Source organism: Oncorhynchus nerka, linkage group LG4 (genome assembly GCF_034236695.1).
Source record: "Oncorhynchus nerka isolate Pitt River linkage group LG4, Oner_Uvic_2.0, whole genome shotgun sequence".
Lineage (NCBI taxonomy): Eukaryota > Metazoa > Chordata > Actinopteri > Salmoniformes > Salmonidae > Oncorhynchus > Oncorhynchus nerka.
In genome coordinates this window covers 56,059,431-56,080,058 of record NC_088399.1, presented here as the reverse complement: position 1 = coordinate 56,080,058, position 20,628 = coordinate 56,059,431, and the positions used below count along the sequence as shown (strand labels likewise).

The window sequence follows — 20,628 nt, the reverse complement described above, 5'->3', positions numbered from 1 at the left end:
TGGAAAAACGGGAAATAGCCTGTGTTAAACAGTGTGCACACTCGTACATTGTAGAGTCACACCTACTGAGCACTTAAGCTCCAAATAACCCTCTCAAATACGCATGACTTTCCCTGTCCGTACTTCTTAAACACAGAAACATCACATGGTCTTTCTAATTTGCTGCCATATATAGATTTATCAAGCCAGCCACAATGCCAGCTAAACTGACTGCTGTACAAAACACCATGGAGGCAGACCGCTGCTCTCCGACAGAAACAAAACCGCGGCAAGGCAATTATCCGTGTCCATTTTAACATAATATGGGAAGAATATGAGATGCGTGGGAGAGAGGTGAGTTTTGTGCCATGTGGGGGTGGGAACAAAGTTGTGTGTGTGTGTTTGTGTGCAGCTATGGGCTTTGGTGTGTGTCTGTTTGGGGTTGAATAGAGGCCAGTGTAGGAGCTATGAGTGTTGTTTGGGTTTTGAGGGGGGCTAGCTCAAAGGGTTGTTTGGGTTTTGAGGGGGGCTAGCTCAAAGGGTTGTTTGGGTTTTGAGGGGGGCTAGCTCAAAGGGTTGTTTGGGTTTTGAGGGGGGCTAGCTCAAAGGGTTGTTTGGGTTTTGAGGGGGGCTAGCTCAAAGGGTTGTTTGGGTTTTGAGGGGGGCTAGCTCAAAGGGTTGTTTGGGTTTTGAGGGGGGCTAGCTCAAAGGGTTGTTTGGAGGTAAGAGCAGAGCAGATCTATGCACAGTGCTGCTGTGTGGTGCTGTGGGTGTTAGATGTAAGGGAGAGATGCAGGAATGTGCAGAGGACGTGAGTAGAATGCAAGACAGGCCGGCAGGCCAGTCAGGGTGACCTCATGCGTTTGGCACAGGGACAGGCTATAAGGTTTCCCCAGTGCAGATTCCAGCTCGCGCTCCACAGACCATTTACCAGGGCCCTCTCCACCGGCCTGTCTCTCTGGAAGTTTGTGTGTGTCTGTGTCTGTGTGTGTGTGTGTGTGTGTGTGTGTGTGTGTGTACCTGTCCTTGTGCGTGTGTGTGTGTGAGTGCGTGCGTGACTCTGTCTGTATGTGTTTATGTTTGTGTGTGTGTGTGACTCTGCTCAGTGAACTCAACAGACTCCCACCCTCTACCTCACACAGCACTGTTTCACCCCTCCTCTTCAATGCAAGTTCAGCCTAATTTCTTCAAAGGTTGAGCGTGCATATGTTTCTGTTTATTAACATGCTATGTACCGTATGTATGCACCGTATGGGTGCATCCCGAATGGTACACCGTTCCTTTTATAGTGCACTTCTTATGACCAGGGCTCTATAGGGTCCCATTTGGAATGCAAACCATGTTTTTGTACAGTATGAGCATGGATTTGCATGTTTTAAGTGTCACAGACTTCATTCATATCTGGAAGTGTGTGTCTGTGCCTTTCTATTTGTACATATATAAAAGCACGTTTTCTCTCTCTCAAACGAGTCATGTGTGCATGTCCTCCATTCATTATCGTCACCTAAATCTCAATACGTTCATACGTATTCATGTCTGGAGGCGCAGCATCGCCACTGAGGTGTGGTGACCTTGGCTGACCCGCACTCACATGTCAGCCCTCTCGCTGAAAATGAGGCCCCCGGCCGTCGCCACGGTAATGGCTCGACAACACCAGTGACCCAATAGACACCCCCCCCCCCCCCCAAACAGAGAGCCTTTAAAGGACTTTCCTCTTGCACCGTAATTGCCCAATATACCGCCGTGGGCCTCCCCTACACCATATGGATGGGATAAACAGATGTGCAGCGCCTATGTTACAGACAGGCCCTGGTACTGGAAGTGGAGGGAGTCCATGCCCCTACAAGGCAGAATAGAGGGCCTCCCGCTGCAGCTACAGCTGGCTGTACAACTGCAATCCATACCCAAACAGATCATCTCGAACGGAGAAGAAGAAGTACCATAACTGGGGTACAGAGTTCCCTAAACATTTCAGAGAGCCTACAGTAACAGTGTTAACGAATAGAACTGTGGCTGTGTGGCTAGGGGAACATTGTGCCACCCTTTCTGGAGTGTTTATTTAACGTTGGAGGGGAGGCCATGTCAGCTTGGTGATTAATTGCAGGCCCAAAATGCTGAGGGCACAGGATTTGCACTGAATGGAGCAGACTGCAGCTCTATCTATACGAGCGAGGCTGTACTGCTTCATCGGCTGAATTCTAACGGCTTTGACGGTTACAGTAGTTACTCCGGAGCATCCGCAGATACTAGGCAAGATGCCATTGTGGTTAATTGGCCGGTGTGGCCCAAAGTTCAAGTTATCTGAGTTGGGAACTTTTTTTGGGGATCAGTCAAAAAAAAACGTCCTGGAGATGTCTGTTGCAGTGTGTCCTCCTCGTAAAGCCTGATGTAAATCTCTATACAGAATAATTCTTCCCAATATGCTTGCAAAAGCAGAACATACGTCAATTACACAAGCATGCAGCTGCTGTTCTGGGGCTAGGCGATAAATAATGGATACCAGTCCTCAAAAAAGCTAATGAGAGAGGGGGAAGCGACAGCGAATTCTTACCCACGTTTTCTAAAAAAGCCCAAGGACTCAAAATATATGAAAAACAATTAGACTTCATCCACACTTCCACGGCAAGTATTCAAAAATTAACATTTGCATTTTGTAGGCTACATTTTTATTCCCAACTCTAACGGTTTATAACGTGTGTGCTGGGAGTCAGGAAGCAAGTTCAGGGAGTGCATATTTTAATAAACAAATGAACAAACAAGAAACACGAACAACGCACAGACAAAAAACAGAAACAATGACACCCGGAGAAGGAACCAAATGGAGTGACATATATAGGGAAGGTAATCAGGGAAGTGATGGAGTCTGATGACGCGCAGGTGAGCGTAACGATGGTGACAGGTGTGAACGATAACGAGCAGCCTGGTGACCTAGACGCCGGAGAGAGAGCACACTGTGACAACCTGTCGTGTCAACATTTCATGCTGAATAAGGTTCGTTTCTCTCTCACAGACACGAGGCATTAAGCCGTTGATTCACGGTATGCGACGTCTCTATCCTCTTCTCTCCAGAACATGTGGGTGACCTTAATAATTTATGCGAGGCAAAGAGACGGGAGATACTGTACGCACCAGTGCAGATTGTGCAGGAGAAACTGGTGTTGTACATCAAAGCATGAACCACGCAAGTCAGTCACATGCAGTCATCTGTTACAAAATGTAACCTTTACCCCGAGAATATGCGGCTGCCTGCGAAGCAGAGTGATTAACTGTTGAAAAGCGCAATAAGAGACATCTTGTATGGAGAACACACATCATAATGCCACATTTTAATTCGGTTGCCGACGGCTGTTTATGTGCTACTAATTACTGGCGAAGAATAATCATCTTTAATCCTATTCAGCTCTATAATGCCAACGGCGTTCACTTACTTTCCATTCATCCTACTGCTGCGTGACGACTTGGCTCGCCCTCGTCCTACACTGGTGTCCTTGCTATCTAATTCATGCCGCCTACCTGTCCCACTCTGTGTTTTTCCACGAGCTGGCTAATACTCCCAAGCCATGGCATTGGGGAGGGGTTAGGGCATTCTGAAGGTCTGCCAAAATAATCACTCAGACAAAAAATACAAGGGCGGCTTGAGTCATTTAACCCGAATAGAGCCCCGAGAATGGACTATTTGCATTTGGTAATCCCAGTTCGAGCAAAAGCTTGAAAAGGTTCATCTGCCACACCAAATTGGTGCCCGTATATCTGTTTGTATAGGAACTCATTGTCGTTTAGTTAAAGCCATCCAACACTCCTGGCAGCTATTCAAGCCCTCATGACTATTTGCTTACCCTCCTTCATGGCAGAATTGGCTTTTTCCACAGCCATTTTTCAAGCTAGTTGTGACATGGTATTTTCATTGAGATTGCCATTGCTAATGCAACTCTGTAAGGTAAATGTTAGGGTTTACACATGTTTCAAAGGCCAGGCTGGGCCTCTCTGGTAAGACTACACCACCATTTGCATGCCTGTGGCTCGAATCTCCCTCCATCTTCATGTCTGCAGATCTGATTAGAGACACTAGGTCATTGGTTTGTGTGGCTAGAATGGAAATAAAATGCTAATTCCACAGAGTGAGATGTGCACCACCAAAGGATTTGTACTGTCAAACTATGATGTCACTATTAGGGGGATGAAATCACATAATGAAAAATGAAACTGTTAGTAGAAACTCTCGGCTGGTACTTTTCCCAGACTCTTACCGACTTACTCCAACATGCAAACCTTGGTACGTTTCCCAGAATATCAATCCAGAAAGACTCTCCACTTGAACTTTGTAGTAACTTTAAGTGAGACTCAGATTTGTAACAATTTCCAGAAACTCTTAACTCTGTTTCTGTTATTACTCCAGGCTGTCTTCTCTTAAAACAGAGGCACATTTTGAGAGGGAAGCTCTGCTCTCTGTTCTGATGTCATTAGGCTTCCTCTGTTCATCTTAACATAGACGGCTGGTATAGCTCAGACTAGAATATAACCCTATAATAAGCTGAACCCATAAGGAGTGTTGGGACAGCCATGTCCCTGAGAAAATAGCTAATATAGGCTGATGATTATCTCTCATTGCGTATGAACAGAGAGACAAGCCTCTCACTCTCACAGACTCCCGGACATGCAAACTAACAGCCTTTCTCCAGTAAGTAAAAAGCAGGGGAACCGTTGGATTCTTCAAACGCCAGCCCTTCTTTAAAAATGCAGGAGCAATTACCCCGGCTAGCGCCGAGTGACTGAGCACCGCGCGACGCCGTGAGACCGTTCTTTCCGTCCTGAAGCCGGATGCCAGAGCAGAGGCAGGCCAGACACAGCCGATAGACAGCCGGGGCTACGGTTACAGTAGAACAACACATCCCTTCACTAACATCCTGCCAGTCTCTTCCAGCGGTAGCTAAAACCCTCAACCCCATAGCTGCTGCCTAACCTCGCTCAGAGGGACATGTGCCCGGTAAAAGAGAGCGGCACTCACAGCAGGCTTTCTCATTCTGCCTGCTCCGCCCTGTCCTTCCAGAATGGGCTGAAGCGTGATGCTATCTTGTACCCTCGGAATTGCAGTTACGCGGTTCAGAAATACAAGGCTCCTGGTTCGCCTGCCCTGCAGCTAATTCTATTCGTGTCCTACTTCTCTGATGTTAATGCCCGTAAGTGAATGTAAAAAGGAGCGTTTACAGGAGGTGCCTCTACCGCCACTCCTGCCATCCTACACAGGAGTCAGCGAGGGCTCCAGGAGGGAGGGAGTTATACAGAAAATGAAGGGAAATGAAAGAGAGAAAATGATGGAGAGAGGGTAAAATCAAAAGGCAAAAAAAGAGAGAGGGAGGGACAGCTTCGAAGACAAAGACAAAAAATAGAGCGTGCACTTGCAGAAACGCAAGACCAGGAAACAAAGGAATACATAGTAGGGCTCCATTGGGCATCCCTGAGCCCACTCCACTTCACTGTAGTGCTGTAGGACTCTGCTATACTCCGGCACCTGGCACCCGTGCAGAACCAGCAGCCTAGCTTCCCTCTGTAGAGCAGAGCAGAGCTGCCTGTGGCTCCAGATGGCCGGGGACGGAGAACACGGTGACCAGGGCTCCCTGAGGTCACACTGACACCATCGCCAGCAGCACTCACTCATAACCATTCACTCACAAGCTCACAGCCACGGAGCATCTGTGGTCATAAGCCATGCAGGGTGTGCAGGATACACTATGCATACATTCATTGTGCTACAGTTACAGTTACAGCTAAATACACTTGACGGTAAATCCAAGTCAAGTCCCTGAGTCCCGTGTGATAGTTATGGCTCTGCGCGATGAACTAGCGAAAATCGTAAAAGAGAAAAGGGAAGATGCAATCTAATTTTCCCCGTGTTTTTGTCCCCTTCTCTCCGATAGAATTAATTTTGAACGTCAAAAGGCTGAACACAGTCACACAAAGCAGTCTTAATGAGATACGGACGTGAGTGCGTAAGGGGCAGGACTCTGTAGCTCGCTCAGTGCTTATGAGGAGGCGGTGGCGGCGGGTACAGTGTAGACTAATATGTGTGTGTAGATAGGGACCAAGCTGTCAGTTGATGAACGAGAAGGAGGCCACAGTGCCCAAGCGCTGTGTTATGTACAGCACACGAGTAGATAAATGAAAATATCCACTCCACTGAGTGACAGCTACATGTATGTATGGCGAGATAACAGGCTCAGGCAGATTTAAAAAAAAAATAATAATAAAAAAACAGAGGTGTGGGTTGATTAATGATCAAAAAGCCCCTGGATTGTGGTGGCGTGCTAGGGGAGGGAAAACAAGGGAGAGAGGGAGCTAGTTGAGAGGCTGCTGCCAACCTTTATTGTTAAGTGACTAAATGCAAGGATTTCAACAGCACTGCCTCGGCAAGTGATTTCGTTCAGTCATTCTTGAAGCACATATTAAGAATTGTGTCTAGAAATGACTAATTGTGTTGTATGATGCTTTGTTATATGAATATGTTGTGCCATGTGAATAATAGGCATATAGCCTGAGAACAGTCAATATAATATCCTCCACTAGATGTTGGAACATTGCTGCAGGGACTTCCATTCAGCCACAAGAGCGTTAGTGAGGTCAGGGACTGATGTTGGGCGGTTAGGCCTGGCTCGCAGTCGGCGTTCCAATTCAGGTGTTCGATGGGGTTGAGGTCAGGGCTTAGAACCAGTCAAGTTCTTCCACACCGATCTCGACAAACCATTTTTGTATGGACCTCGCTTTGTGCACAGTGGCATTGTCATGCTGGAACAGGAAAGGGCTTTCCCCAAACTGTTGCCACAAAGTTGGAAGCACAGAATCTTCTAAAATGTCATTGAATGCTGCAGTGTTAAGACTTCACTTCGCAGGTACTAAAGGGTCTAGCCCGAACAATGAAAAACAGCCCCAGACCATTATTCCTCCTCCACCAAACTTGGGAGTTGGCACTATGAATTCAGGCAGGTAGCTTTCTCCTGACATCCGCCAAACCCAGATTTGTCCGTCGGACTGCCAGATGAAGCGTGATTCATCACTCCAGAGAACGTGTTTCCACTGCTCCAGAGTCAAATTGTGGCAAGGTTTATACCACTCCAGCATACGCTTGCATTGCGCATGGTGATATTAGGCTTGTGTGTGGCTGCTCAGCCATGGAAACCCATTTCATGAAGCTCCCGACGAACAGTTATTGTGCTGATGTTGCTTCCAGAGTCAATTTGGAACTCGGTAGTGAGTGTTGTGATCGAGGACAGACGATTTTTTACACACTACGTGCCTCAGCACTTGGGGTTCCCATTCTGTGAGCTTGTGTGGCCTACCACTTTGCGGCTGAGACGTTATTGACCCTAGACGTTTCCACTTCACAATAACAGCACTTACACTTGACAGGGGCAGCTGTAGCAGGGCAGAAATGTACAGCCTTATTCTAAAATTGATTAAATTATAATTTTTTCTCACAAGCTACACACAATACCCCATAATGACAAAGTGAAAACAGTTTTTCTATTGTGGTAATTTATTAACAATTAAAACAGAAATACCTTATTTACATAAGTATTCAGACCCTTTCTCAAAATTAAGCTCAGGGGCACACTGCTTCCATTGATCATCCTTGAAATGTTTCTACAACTTGATTGTGGTAAATTCAATTAATTGGACATTATTTGGAAAGGCACACACCTGCCTATATAAGGTCCCACAGTTGACAGTGCATGTCAGAGCTCTGAGACAGGATTGTGTTGAGGCACAGAACTGGGGAAGGGAACCAAAAAATGTCTGCAGCATTGAAGGTCCCCAAGAATACAGTGGCCTCCATCATTCTGAAATGGAAAAAGTTTGGGACCACCAAGACTCTTTCTAGAGCTGGCCGCCCGGCCAAACTGAGCAATCGGGGGAGAAGGGCCTTGGTCAGGGAGGTGACCAAGAACCCAATAGTCACTTTGACAGAGCTCTAGAGTTCCTCTGTGGAAATGGTAGAACCTTCCAGAAGGACAACAATCTCTGCAGCACTCCACCAATCAGGCATTTATTGTAGAGTGGCCACTCCTCAGTAAAAGGCACATGACAGCCCGCTTGGAGTTTGCCAAAAGGCACCTAAAGGACTCTCAGACCATGAGAAACAAGATTTTATGGTCTGATGAAACCAAGACTGAAGTATTCGGCCTGAATGCCAAGCGTCACGTCTGGAGGAAACCTGGCACCATCCCTACGGTGAAACATGGTGATGGCAGCATAATTTTCAGCGGCTGGGTCTGTGAGACTTGTCAGGATTGAGGGAAAGATGAACAGAGCAAAGTACAGAGAGATCCTTGATGAAAACCTGCTCCAGAGCGCTCAGGACCTCAGACTGGGGCGAAGGTTCACCATTCAACAGGACAATGACCCTAATCACACAGCCAAGACAACGCAGGAGTGGCTTAGGGACAAGTCTCTGAATGTCCTTGAGTGGCCCAGGCAGAGCCCGGACGTCTCTGGAGACACCATTAAAATAGCTGTGCAGCAACGCTCCCCATCCAACCTGACAAAGCTTGGGAGGATTTGCAGAGAAGAATGGGAGAAACTCCCCAAATACAGGTGTTCCAAGATTTTAGCTTCATCCCCAAGAAGACTTGAGGCTGTAATCACTGCCAAATGTGCTTCAACAAAGTACTGAGTAAAGGGTCTGAATATTTATGTAAATGTGATATATCAGTTTATTATTTTGTAGTAAATTTGCAAAAATGTAATCAATTTAAGAATAAGGCTGTAACGTAACAAAATGTGGGAAAAGTTAAGGGGTCTGAAAACTTTCAGAATGCACTGTATAGCCTAGTTTCACAGCATATCCACCATTAAAACTCAATTGAACAAAAAAACGTAGAGCTCATGATTTCCTCTGCCTTTGATGAGGCTACACTGAAAGGCTACACCCAGTATGGGGATATAGAACTGGCCAGCCAACGGCTCTTAGACAGGCTTGAAAGCAGCAGGATTTAGATGGGCCTGTTGTTATTTCTGCAGCACAATGGCTTCCCCGTGTAATGTAACCAAACCCTTTTCCTTGCTTTTAACCAGCCCCTCCCTCTATCCCTCCCTCTGGCCCCCATCTCCCACCCCCACCCTCCCACTATAAGGAATCAGAGAGAGTATAAATGGAGCCCAAGGTCCAGACAGACACAGGCATAGAGCCACTCAATGGGCTCCATTGATTGGTGTTTACTTAAGGCCCTGGATATTTTTTTTTTATTGAACCTTTACCTTTATTCTCATTTACATTGATGGCCTTCCTTGGCCTACCTGGACGACGCTGGGCCAATTGTGAGCCGCCCAATGGGACTCCCAATCACGGCCGGTTGTGATACAGCCTGCATTCAAACCAGGGTCTGTAGTGACGCCTCTAGGACTGAGATGCAGTGCCTTAGACCAGGGATCACATCACCAACAAACTAACATGGTCCAAGCACACCAAGACAGTCGTGAAGAGGGCACAGCAAAACCTATTCACCCTCAGGAGACTGAAAAGATTTGGCATGGGTCCTCAGATCCTCAAAAGGTTCTACAGCTGCACCATCGAGCATCCTGACGGTTGCATCACTGCCTGGTATGGCAACTGCTCGGACTCCGACCGCAAGGCACTACAGAGGTTAGTACGAACGGCCAAGTACATCACTGGGGCCAAGCTTCCTACCAGGCGGTGTCAGAAGAAGGCCCTAAAAACTGGCAAAGACTCCAGCCACCATAGTCATAGGCTGTTCTCTCTGCTACCGCACGACAAGAGTTACCGGAGCGCCAAGTCTAGGTTCAAGAGGCTTCTCAACAGCTTCTACCCCCAAGCCATAAGACTCCCGAACATCTAATCAAATGGCTACCCAGACTATTTGCATTGACCCCCACCCCTCTCCCCCTATTTACACTGCTGCTATTCTCTGTTGTTGTCATCTATGCATAGTCACTTCAATAACTCTACCTACATGTACATACTACTTCAACTAACCGGTGCCCCCTCACATTGACTCTGTACCGGTACCCCCCTGTAAATAGTCTCGCTATTGTTGTTTTACTGCTGCTCTTTAATTACTTGTTACTATTTTCACTTATTCTTGCCCATATTTTTGGAAACTGCATTGTTGGTTGGAGGCTCGTAAGTAAGCATTTCACTGTAAGATTGTCGTATTCGCCACCTGTAACTAATGAAATTTGATTTTCATTTCATTTCGTTTAGACCGCTGCGCCACTCGGGAGCCCACATTAGCCTGTGTCTATCTCCGTGTCTGCTCCTCAGCATTCTCGGGTTCTCTCTGTATGCTCTGTATGCGTGACTGTAACACAGACCGTGTGTGTGTGTGTGTCTCTGCCTTGTCTGTCGGATCTCTTGATTGACGTGTCATAGTAATACAGTAGACTCAGGTGACTACTGTAATACAGGTGACTACTGTAGCCTGTACCGAAGATGATGACTTTCTTTGCATTAGCAAGGCAATTCATGGAAAGGAAATGGATTGAAAAGGGATTTCCCATGGGCAAGAAAAAAAAAATACATTCAAATATATCTACTGTGACGTTATCTTGATCTTCCGCAACTTGTACTTTGGCATTTTTTTTAGGCGCAAACAAAAATAGCTGTCACTTCAAGTTGATAAGGATCATCATGAGACATGCCAAGGCATGCAGAACGTTGCCAACAGACATAGCTATTGGATGAAATGCACACATTACCCATAATAACTATCATTAAATGACATAATTGATCTGTGAGGCTTAATTGTTCAGGGGACATACATTTACTGTAATTTCCTCATTTGTGAAATATCTATCATTCACTTATGATTCAAATCAAACAAATACTCAAATACAGAAAATTCTGTGAAATCCTTGTCACTATGTTCAATAAAGTATCGTAGAGAGATTCAGTGGTGCCTCTGTTCACTCATAGAGCCGGATGGGAATAGAAACAAGCCTTTAAACGATTCCCTTATCAACGCACCGTCCTGCAGGCTCCCTTCCCTGTCGCCCCTTATAAAACATGCCACAAAAATGCTCTTTCAGGAATCAATCATCTTGTTCAAGAGAAGCACATGCTACGCTCCACTGCACTAATCAATGGCGGGCCAAAATGTTATTGTTTCATCTAATTTCTGAGTTGTACATGTTAATCCTCGCCGTCAACTGGAATGTGCTCATCGAACAGTAGCGGGTCCACTGAATTATATGCGGAGTTATGAGACATTTCAAATGGAGATTGAAATCGCCTTTTCGACTATGAAATGCTGTCGTACAAAGAAGGCGTAAGACAGTGTTTAACTCTTAATATGCTTTTCATCCTAATAGAACCCAGATGTTCTGTAGATTCTATATATTCCTCGGCGGACAGAGAAGTATTGCAGATATGCGTCATAAAATGGAGTCGGAAAGGACAACTTGGTATGAGTTACGTTCTCTAGAATCCCTACACCCCCATCATCGCTTGCAGTTATTTATGATCGTTTGGGAGAATGAGGCCATATCAAGAGCATGCTGAAATGAAGATTAACAGACGGACATGGATGACTGCAGATGGAAGCTTAATTCAGGCGTCCTGCCTGTGAGGCCAAGCGGCTGCCATCTGATGCTGGGGCCCAACCTGCCCACCTAACTGCCAAGGCCCTCTGCTCTACTCTACCAATCAATGATAATTAATGGGATAGCAGCTCTACCTCCCTGCACTCTCTGTCAAAGAGACAGAGAGCCCTCTGCTCTCACATCACTGGCCCTGGTCACAGTCCCAAACATACACTACCGTTCAAAACTTTGGAGTCACTTAGAAATGTATTTGTTTTTGAAAGAAAAGCACATTTTTTTGTCCATTAAAATAACATCAAATGTATCAGAAATACAGTGTAGACATTGTTAATTTTGTAAATGACTATTGAAGCTGGACACTGCTGATTTCTAATGGAATATCTACATAGCCGTACAGAGGCCCATTATCAGCAACCATCAGTCCTGTGTTCCAATGGCACATTGTGTTAGCTAATCCAAGTTTATCATTTTAAAAGGCTAATTGATCATTAGAAAACCCTTTTGAAATTATGTTAAAACAGCTGAAAACTGTTGTCCCGATTAAAGAAGCAATAAAATTGTCCTTCTTTAGACTAGTTGAGTATCTGGAGCATCAGCATTTGTGGGTTCGATTACAGGCTCAAAATGGCCAGAAACAAAGCACTTTCTTCTGAAACTATTCCATGTGAGAAATTGCCAAGAAACTGAAGATCTCCTACAACGCTGTGTACTACTCCCTTCACAGAACAGCGCAAACTAGCCCTAACCAGAATAGAAAGAGGAGTGGGAGGCCCCAGTGCACTTCTGAGCAAGAGGACAAGTACATTGTCTAGTTTGAGAAACAGATGCCTCACAAGTCCTCAACTGGCAGCTTCATTAAATAGTACCCGCAAAACACCAATCTCAATGTCTACAGTGAAGAGGAGACTCTTCACTGTTGACATTTCTAAGTGACCCCAGACTTTTGAACGGTAGTGTACATAGGTTATACATACCACTAATTGGCACTAGCTAGAGTAACGAGCCAGGAAAATGAAACCCTTTCTTGGAAAATTCACTGCTATTTGGCTTGCTCGCAGCTGTTGGGTGGACGAGTTTGCATGACATGGATATCGCACTCAAGTATACATCAATCGCTGATGGAGGCAAGATCCTGTTCGCGCTGACCTTGAGTAGGGGGTGACGATAAAGAGGGGGGGGGGCTGTTGCAGTGGAGTGGGGAGGGAGGGACAGAGGAAGGAAAGGAGGGATGAGGGGCATGTTAACTTAAAATGACACAACAACTAGGTTCCAGTTTAATAACCTGTTGTGACTAGGGGGCAGTATTTTCGTTTTTGGAAAAATAACATTCCCATAGTAAACGGGATATTTTGTCAGGACAAGATGCTAGAATATGCATATAATTGACAGCTTAGGATAGAAAGCACTCTAAAACTGTAAAAATATTGTCTGTGAGTATAACAGAACTGATATTGCAGGCGAAAGCCTGAGAAAAATCCATTCCGGAAGTGCCTCATGTTTTGAAAGCTCTGCGTTCCAATGCGTCCCTATTGAGCAGTGAATGGGCTATCAACCAGATTACTTTTTCTACGTATTCCCCAAGGTGTCTACAGCATTGTGACGTAGTTTTACGCATTTATGTTGAAGAATACCCGTAAGCGGCTACATTGTGTAAGTGGTCACCTGATGGCTCTCAGAGTGATTCTCGCGTAAAATACAGAGGTAGCCATTTTTCCAATCGGTCCTACTGAAAAACCAATTGTCCCAGTGGATATATTATCGAATAGATATTTGAAAAACACCTTGAGGATTGATTCTAAACAACGTTTGCCATGTTTCTGTCGATATTATGGAGCTAATTTTGAATATTTTTCGGTCGTTTTCGTGACTGCAATTTCCGATCGATTTCTCAGCCAAACGTGAAGAACAAACGGAGCTATCAAAGGAACATTGGCTATCTAACTGGGAGTCTCGTGAGTGAAAACATCCGAAGCTCATCAAAGGTAAACAATTTAATTTGATTGCTTTTCTGATTTCCGTGACCAAGTTACCTGCTGCTAGCTGGACAAAATGCTATGCTAGGCTATCGATAAACTTACACAAATGCTTGTATAGCTTTGGCTGTAAAGCATATTTTGAAAATCTGAGATGACAGGGTGATTAACAAAAGGCTGAGCTGTGTCTCAAAATATTTCACTTGTGATTTTCATGAATAGGAATATTTTCTAGGAATATTTATGTCCGTTGCGTTATTAGTGTCAGTCGATGATTACGCTCCCGGACCCAGGATGGGGAGTCACTAGTTAACAACGTTTACTACACTGTATTTTCACAAAACATGGTTGCCATTGCACTCAGACCAGGTCCATCAACAGTGAGACTAATAACAGAGTGACGGCACCGTAGTGACAGAAATATAGGGATACTTAAAACATGAACTTAACAGAGCATACCCACCCCTGAATGAGAGACCTGAGATGAGCTCCTCTGAGATATGAGACAGAGAAAAAGAGGGAGGGAGAGGTGGGAGAAAGAGGGATAGAGAGGGGAGGGGGCAGGGGGCAGGGTGAGAGGGAAACCATATGGCAGCAGCACAAATGTATTAAACTGTAAATCAGAAGAGAAACCAGTGGGCTACCAGGTGGGGATATTCTCCTCTAGTTAGCTACCTCAGCAGCTCTTCACAATGGGGAGAGAAGATGACAAAATACATTATCTGCATTAGTGTATCTTATTGATGACGGAGGACTTCTAGTCTTCTCCACTGTCCCCCCATCAGCCACCAACCAGAGTCCAGGTTTCCACGTCAGAGTTAGTGATGCGTACAACGGCTCGAGCAAACGTGGGCAGCCATGGCGGATGACAGTTTACTGTCAGCCTACGTGCTGGCCAACATGTCGGTTATCATGATGAAGGCATTGCTGAGCCAGGATAGGAGATGCGGCTTTTATTGTGTTACTAAAGGTAGGAGATATTGGTGGGTAGTAATCTCATTGGTTGATTGATTGAATGTATTAGATGCGGACCACACTGCTCGCAACGCGTGCGTGAGTGATGCAAAAATAAATGTACACAAACGTGTTATTTAATCATTGCACACACACTGCTCGCGTGTGCGTCAACGAGAGTCTGTGTAGTCAGGCGCTAAAATACAACTTGGTTCTATTTGTGACGCCAATCCCATCTCCTCATTCGTTTTTAGGAGCATATACAGTTGAAGTCGGAAGTTTACATACACCTTAGCCAAATACATTTAAACTCAGTTTTTCACAATTCCTGACATTTAATCGTTGTAAAAATTGCCTGCCTTAGGTCAGTTAGGATCACCACTTTATTTTAAGAATGTGAAATGTCAGAATAATACTAAGAGAGAATTATTTATTTCAAATTTGATTTCTTTCATCACATTCCCAGTAGGTCAGAAGTTTACATACGCTCAATTAGTATTTGGTAGCATTGCCTTTCAATTGTTTAACTTGGGTCAAACGTTTCGGGTAGCCTTCCACAAGCTTCCCACAATAGGTTGGGTGAATTTTGGCCCATTCCTCCTGACAGAACTGGTGTAACTGAGTCAGGTTTGTAGGCCTCCTTGCTCGCACACTCTTTTTCAGTTCTGCCCACAAATTTAATTTAGGATTGAGGTCAGGGCTTTGTGATGGCCACTCCAATACCTTGACTTTGTTATCCTTAAGCAATTTTGCCACAACTTTTGAAGTATGCTTGGGGTCATTGTCCATTTGGAAGACCCATTTTGCGACCAAGATTTAACTTCCTGACTGATGTCTTGAGATGTTGCTTCAATATATCCACATAAGTTTCCTCCCTCATTATGCCATCTATTTTGTGAAGTGCACCAGTCCCTCCGGCAGCAAAGCACCCCCACATCATGATGCTGCCACCCCTGTTCTTCACGGTTGGGATTGTGCTCTTGCAAGCCTCCCCCTTTTTCCTCCAAACATAACGATGGTCATTATGGCCAACCTTAGTCTGGCTTTTTTATGGCGGTTTTGGAGCAGTGGCTTCTTCCTTTCAGGTTATGTTGATATAGGACTCGTTTTACTGTGGATATAGCTACTTTTGTACCTGTTTCCTCCAGCATCTTCACAAGGTCCTTTGCTGTTGTTCTGGAATTGATTTGCACTTTTCGCACCAAAGTACATTCATCTCTAGGAGACAGAACACATCTCCTTCCTGAGGCTGTATGGCTGTGTGGTCCCATGGTGTTTATACTTGCATACTATTGTTTGTACAGATGAATGTGGTACCTTCAGGCATTTGAATATTGCTCCCAAGGATGAACCAGACTTGTGTTGAGGTCTACAATTTTTTTTCTTAGGTCTTGGCTGATTTCTTTTGATTTTCCCATGATGTCAAGCAAAGAGCCACTGAGTTTGAAGGTAGGCCTTGAAATACATCCACAGGTACACCTGCAATTGACTCAAATGATATCAATTAGCCTATCAGAAGCTTCTAAAGCCATGACATCATTTTGTGGAATTTTCCAAGCTGTCTAAAGGCACAGTCAACTTAGTGTATGTACATTTCTGACCCACTGGAATTGTGATACAGTGAATTATAACTGAAATAATATTTCTGTAAACAAGTCCAAAGTAGAAGAAGAGCCTGAAAGAGGAGAGATGACGAGAAACTAATTCGGTTTACTCTTTTATCTGTGAACTAATTGTCGGAGTAGATGAGCTTCTGCATTTCAGGTAAAATAACAACCAAATGTTTCTATCCCAGGACAAATTAGGTAGCAACAGTAAGCTAGCTAGCTAAATTGCCATGAATGTTTAATGCTTTTTGACATGTCCCCAAGTTAATGTAGTTGGTTCAGAGTTCAATTCAATATTTCAACCTGCGTGTCCTGATCATGTCTAGGGTGGTTGGACAAAATCAACATAAACGCAATGGCACACGAGCGGTCTGGTCAGCATGGTAGATAATTGAAAGTGGTAGGCTCCTCCAGCCGTAGACAACATTACATATATTAAAAACACAATAAAGCCTGTAGGCTTATTTCCATTGTGGTTCTCACTATAAAACTCCAATCCAGTTAGCCTCAATTAATCAACCTTCCGGACAGCTCCACTAGCCATACCGAGGGTGGACAAACTAGCGTTGTGATCCCTCACCAAGTGACAGAGACATGCAAACCCCAGCAAGCCACTTGCCATATGAAACCATCACGGCCAAGGCCAGTCATCCATCACACCACATCCCCACTCAGCGGCTTGACAGGAGGAGCGAGGGAGGGGGGGTGAGGAGGATGGAGGAGGGAAGGGGGTTTGGGGTAGGGATGTGGGATGTGGGAGGGAGGGAGGTTAAAGTTTACTGACGAGGGAGGGGGGAGGAGGAGGATGGGGGGAGGAAGGGAGGTTAAAGGTACTGAAGTGATGGGTGTCCTACCTTGGTCTGGAGGTAGTGGGGGTAGTAGTATGTGTACTGAGGGTACATTGGTTGCTGTTCCAATCGCTTGCCCATGTAGCTGGAATCCTTAGCGCCGTGGCAGGGAATGGTTGCGCGGAGGCGGAGGAAGAGCGTTAGTAGTACTGGGGCTCGGCTCTCTGACTGTAGGTCCCTTTTTTTCCCTTGTCCACACTGGTGTCTTGTATCACTGCCGGTCCTCCGGAGCAGGCAGGGTTCGTCTGACGGAGAGTGGCTGGGAGAGGGGTTGCCTCTGTGGGGGTAGCTCCTGCCTGACGATGCCTTTTAGTTAAATCTCCTGGAGTGTTACAAACGGAAGCTGCTGCGTGTCCTGTCTGTCCCTCACTGGCTGGTGTCGGATAGTAACGCGTGAGAAGAGAGGTAGAGGAGGAAGAGGAGAAGGATGAGGAGGAGCAGGTGGCAGTGGCTTTAGGCAGTCCTGCGAACAAATTGCTGTCACAGGACAGTGTGGGAGAGGAGAAAAGGAAAGACAAGGAAAAGGGGGAGGATAGATAGATCACTTTTCTATTTAAGCTGTCTTGCTATAGCTTACCTCGCTCCTCGGCTTCAACCTCTCTCACACTCTCTGTCGCTCAATCGGCTGCTCTCTCTAACAGCTCTCTCTCTCTCTCTTTCTCCTCTGTAGTCTGATATCCCAGCTGCTCTTGTGTTGTACTGTCGGACACAGGATATATCCTCAGCGGTGTGCTAACAGATACACTTTGGGAAGAGTCAGTATCAGGCAGGAGCAATCTCAGTGTGTAACAGTTCAGCCAGAGAAGAGCAGATTACACAGAAACAATCCCAGCTCCTAATTGATATAGCACCAAGAAAAAAAGGAATCTCCACCGGTCCACTGGTTCAGAGGAAAAGAGAGAAAAAATATAATGAGAAGCACAATGACAGTGTCCCAGGTGCCCAACAGACAGACAATCCAGAGAGTCTCCTGTCTGCGATCCTCCCTTTTCCTGCTCTTCTAAAATGTGTTCCTTGTTTCTTCTTGCCTGCTTCGCTCTCAGTCACTCCTCCCAGCAGCCTGCCTCTCTCTCTCTCCCTCTCTCTCTCTCTCTCTCTCCCTCTCCCTCTCCCTCTCTCTCTCTCTCTCACACACTGTAACAGGGCGGTAAAGGGGGCTCGTCCTGCACTGTGAGCTGACTGCCTCCTCCTTCCACAGCCGGTAGGAGGGACTTGAGTCGGCTCCGAGCAAGAAAGAGATCCAGACATAGACCAGGGGGCTGCAGTATTTCCACAGCCAGAGAAAGGAGCGGGGAGAGGGGGACAGCAGGCAGGCTGTAGCGTGTGGAGTCGATTCCCCCTACTGGCTGCCAAAGGACCTAACGCCCGGTTCAAACTCTCCTTCATCAATGTGGTCTGATTTGACTTCTGAACCAATCAGTAACCTTGAATATTACTCCATATCTTTATAAAACTATAAGATAACGGTAGGTTTTTCTTCTGGGTTCATTGGTAAAGTATGAAAAGGTATGTTTCAAGCATTCACTTTTCTCTTGGAAGTAAAAGACATTGTCCGTAGTGACAGTATATCAACATCCTGTATAATTGAAATCAAATCAAATTCATTAAAATTGTATTGGTCACATAAACCTATTTAGCAGATGTTATTGCAAGTGTAGTGAAATGCTTGTGTTCCTAGCTCCAAAAGTGCAGTAATATCTAACAATTCACAACAATACACACATCTAAAAGCGAAAGAATGGAATTAAGATATATAGAAATATTAGGATGAGCAATGCCGGAATACAGGCATCGACTAAAATACAGTAGAATACAGTATACCCTCCATATTGTTATGATGATACATCACAACAAATCAAATTGCAAATGTATTGTGCTTGTTAAATGCAAGCAGACAGACTTGTTTTTCTGTGTAACCATGAGAGACCAGCACTGACAAACATTCAAATACAAAAAAGTGACTTAAGATCCTTCTAAATGTGCTTTGCCTCGACATAGGGAGCAATGTTTCCCAACATAGAACATTCTACCTGACCAATTAAGCTCTTCTCACTATGAAAAGACGACATAGAGAACACTTTCCACCCACATCAGATGTGCAGAGTATGTGGCCGTTCAGAGCAGAGAGACATCACGTGGTGTTGGGATAAAGAGTGCTTGAGAGAAAAATCACTCTCTCTATATATATACCACCAGCTACAAACGGACACCGTTAGATGCTATAATCTGCGTTGCGTCGTGCCTAAGAACAGCCTTAGCCGTAGTATACTGGCCACAGAATTCAGGGCTTGAACAACCCAGTTTATAGTATATTTTATAAACTGGTTACCAAATGTGAAATAAATGTCACCCCCATATACCACACCCCCTCGGCCTTATTGCTTAAATATATGCCATTTAGCAGATGCTTTTATCCAAAGCTACTTACAGGCATGCGTGTATATATTTTATGTACAGGTGGTCCAAGGAATCAAACCCACTATCGTGGCGTTACAAGGGCCAGGCTCTGCCCACTACGGAGGACTATAAGCATGACAGTGGAGTCCAATGGACAGCAGCAGGATGGTAAAGGTTCTTCTCTTTGGTCTGCGAGAAACTTCAGCTGCACACACAGACTGTGGCTCAACCTATGAGTCCACTAATTCCTGGGCTTCAGTTTTCAGCCATCTCAATTAGCAAAATGAGCCTTGACTTCAGGGTGAGAAATGTAACTGTAGCATTATTTATAACAACAAATGTGTTATGCAAAGCATTTTAAATGGCACAAACATAGATAGATAGATATGTCAAACAATACAACAGTGTCTGAGGGGAAATTTACATAGACACACCAAACCCACGAGGGTGTTTTCCCTCTCATTAAACTTTAACATTGACGTTTTCAGACCAAATTAACGATTTTCAGTGCATCACTTAAAAAATAGGTCCCAGCTCAATTATGCCACATTTTTCACATTGATTTCTAATAGCAATTTGTGTCCTCATTCAACCATGTATTTTGGTTTTACAGTAGAATACATGGTCATGAATGTGGGCAGCACGCATGCAAGTTAGTGGGCAAACTGAATCAATACAAACATCCCACAGACAGAAACAAAGCAGCGAGAGAGAGAAGGGCTATGGCGTGTGGAAGAAAACATAATTATCAGAAAGGCCGCTTTTATCTGTGGAAAAGAGATTAGGCAGATATCGATTGTGGATTAGCAGATTACAGCTCCAGGACAGACGGACTGGCAGGGCAGGGTTACTCACCGAATGAAGGGATGGAGAGGGAGAGAAAGAAAGATAGAGGGGGGGGGAGCAGTCTGACATTTTGTGTGGTCATATCTACTGCCTTGGTGCAATACCTTCACAAATAACTATTCAAAATTGACACGTTAACAGTTAACTAATTGTTAGTGCCATAAGGGGTTTGGGACTTCAATTGAGACTCAAGACTTACTTGGAACAGGGCAGATACCCTGGACTAATGTTGACGTTTTATAAGGGAATGGCTCAAGACTGCTTATGTGGGTGGGTATGCAAATAAGGCCCAACTTTCATCCAAATATTCTGCTCTGTATTTCATTCCCTCACAGCAAAAAGGAAGATTGCAGATGAATGTGGACGGGCCAGTTCTGTATCGAAACTGATAGGGGCTCTGGGATGAATCAGTGGACTGACGTCACTTTGAGGACAGGGGTGACATGAAGCCAGCTGTTTCATCATGGAGAAATC

General features: G+C 45.1%; 1 protein-coding gene across 1 annotated transcript in view; it reads right to left on the bottom strand.

Annotated features, from left to right (window-relative positions):
* The window catches only part of LOC115128229 (RNA-binding motif, single-stranded-interacting protein 3-like), a 245,401-nt gene extending 227,400 nt beyond the window's left edge, over positions 1 to 18,001 (bottom strand). The window contains exon 1 of the mRNA XM_065017668.1: positions 16,918 to 18,001. Within this exon, the coding sequence (XP_064873740.1) occupies positions 16,918 to 16,992 (75 nt within the window). The 5' untranslated portion in view covers positions 16,993 to 18,001. The remainder of the gene's footprint in view (positions 1 to 16,917) is intronic.
* Positions 18,002 to 20,628: the final 2,627 nt, after the last annotated feature.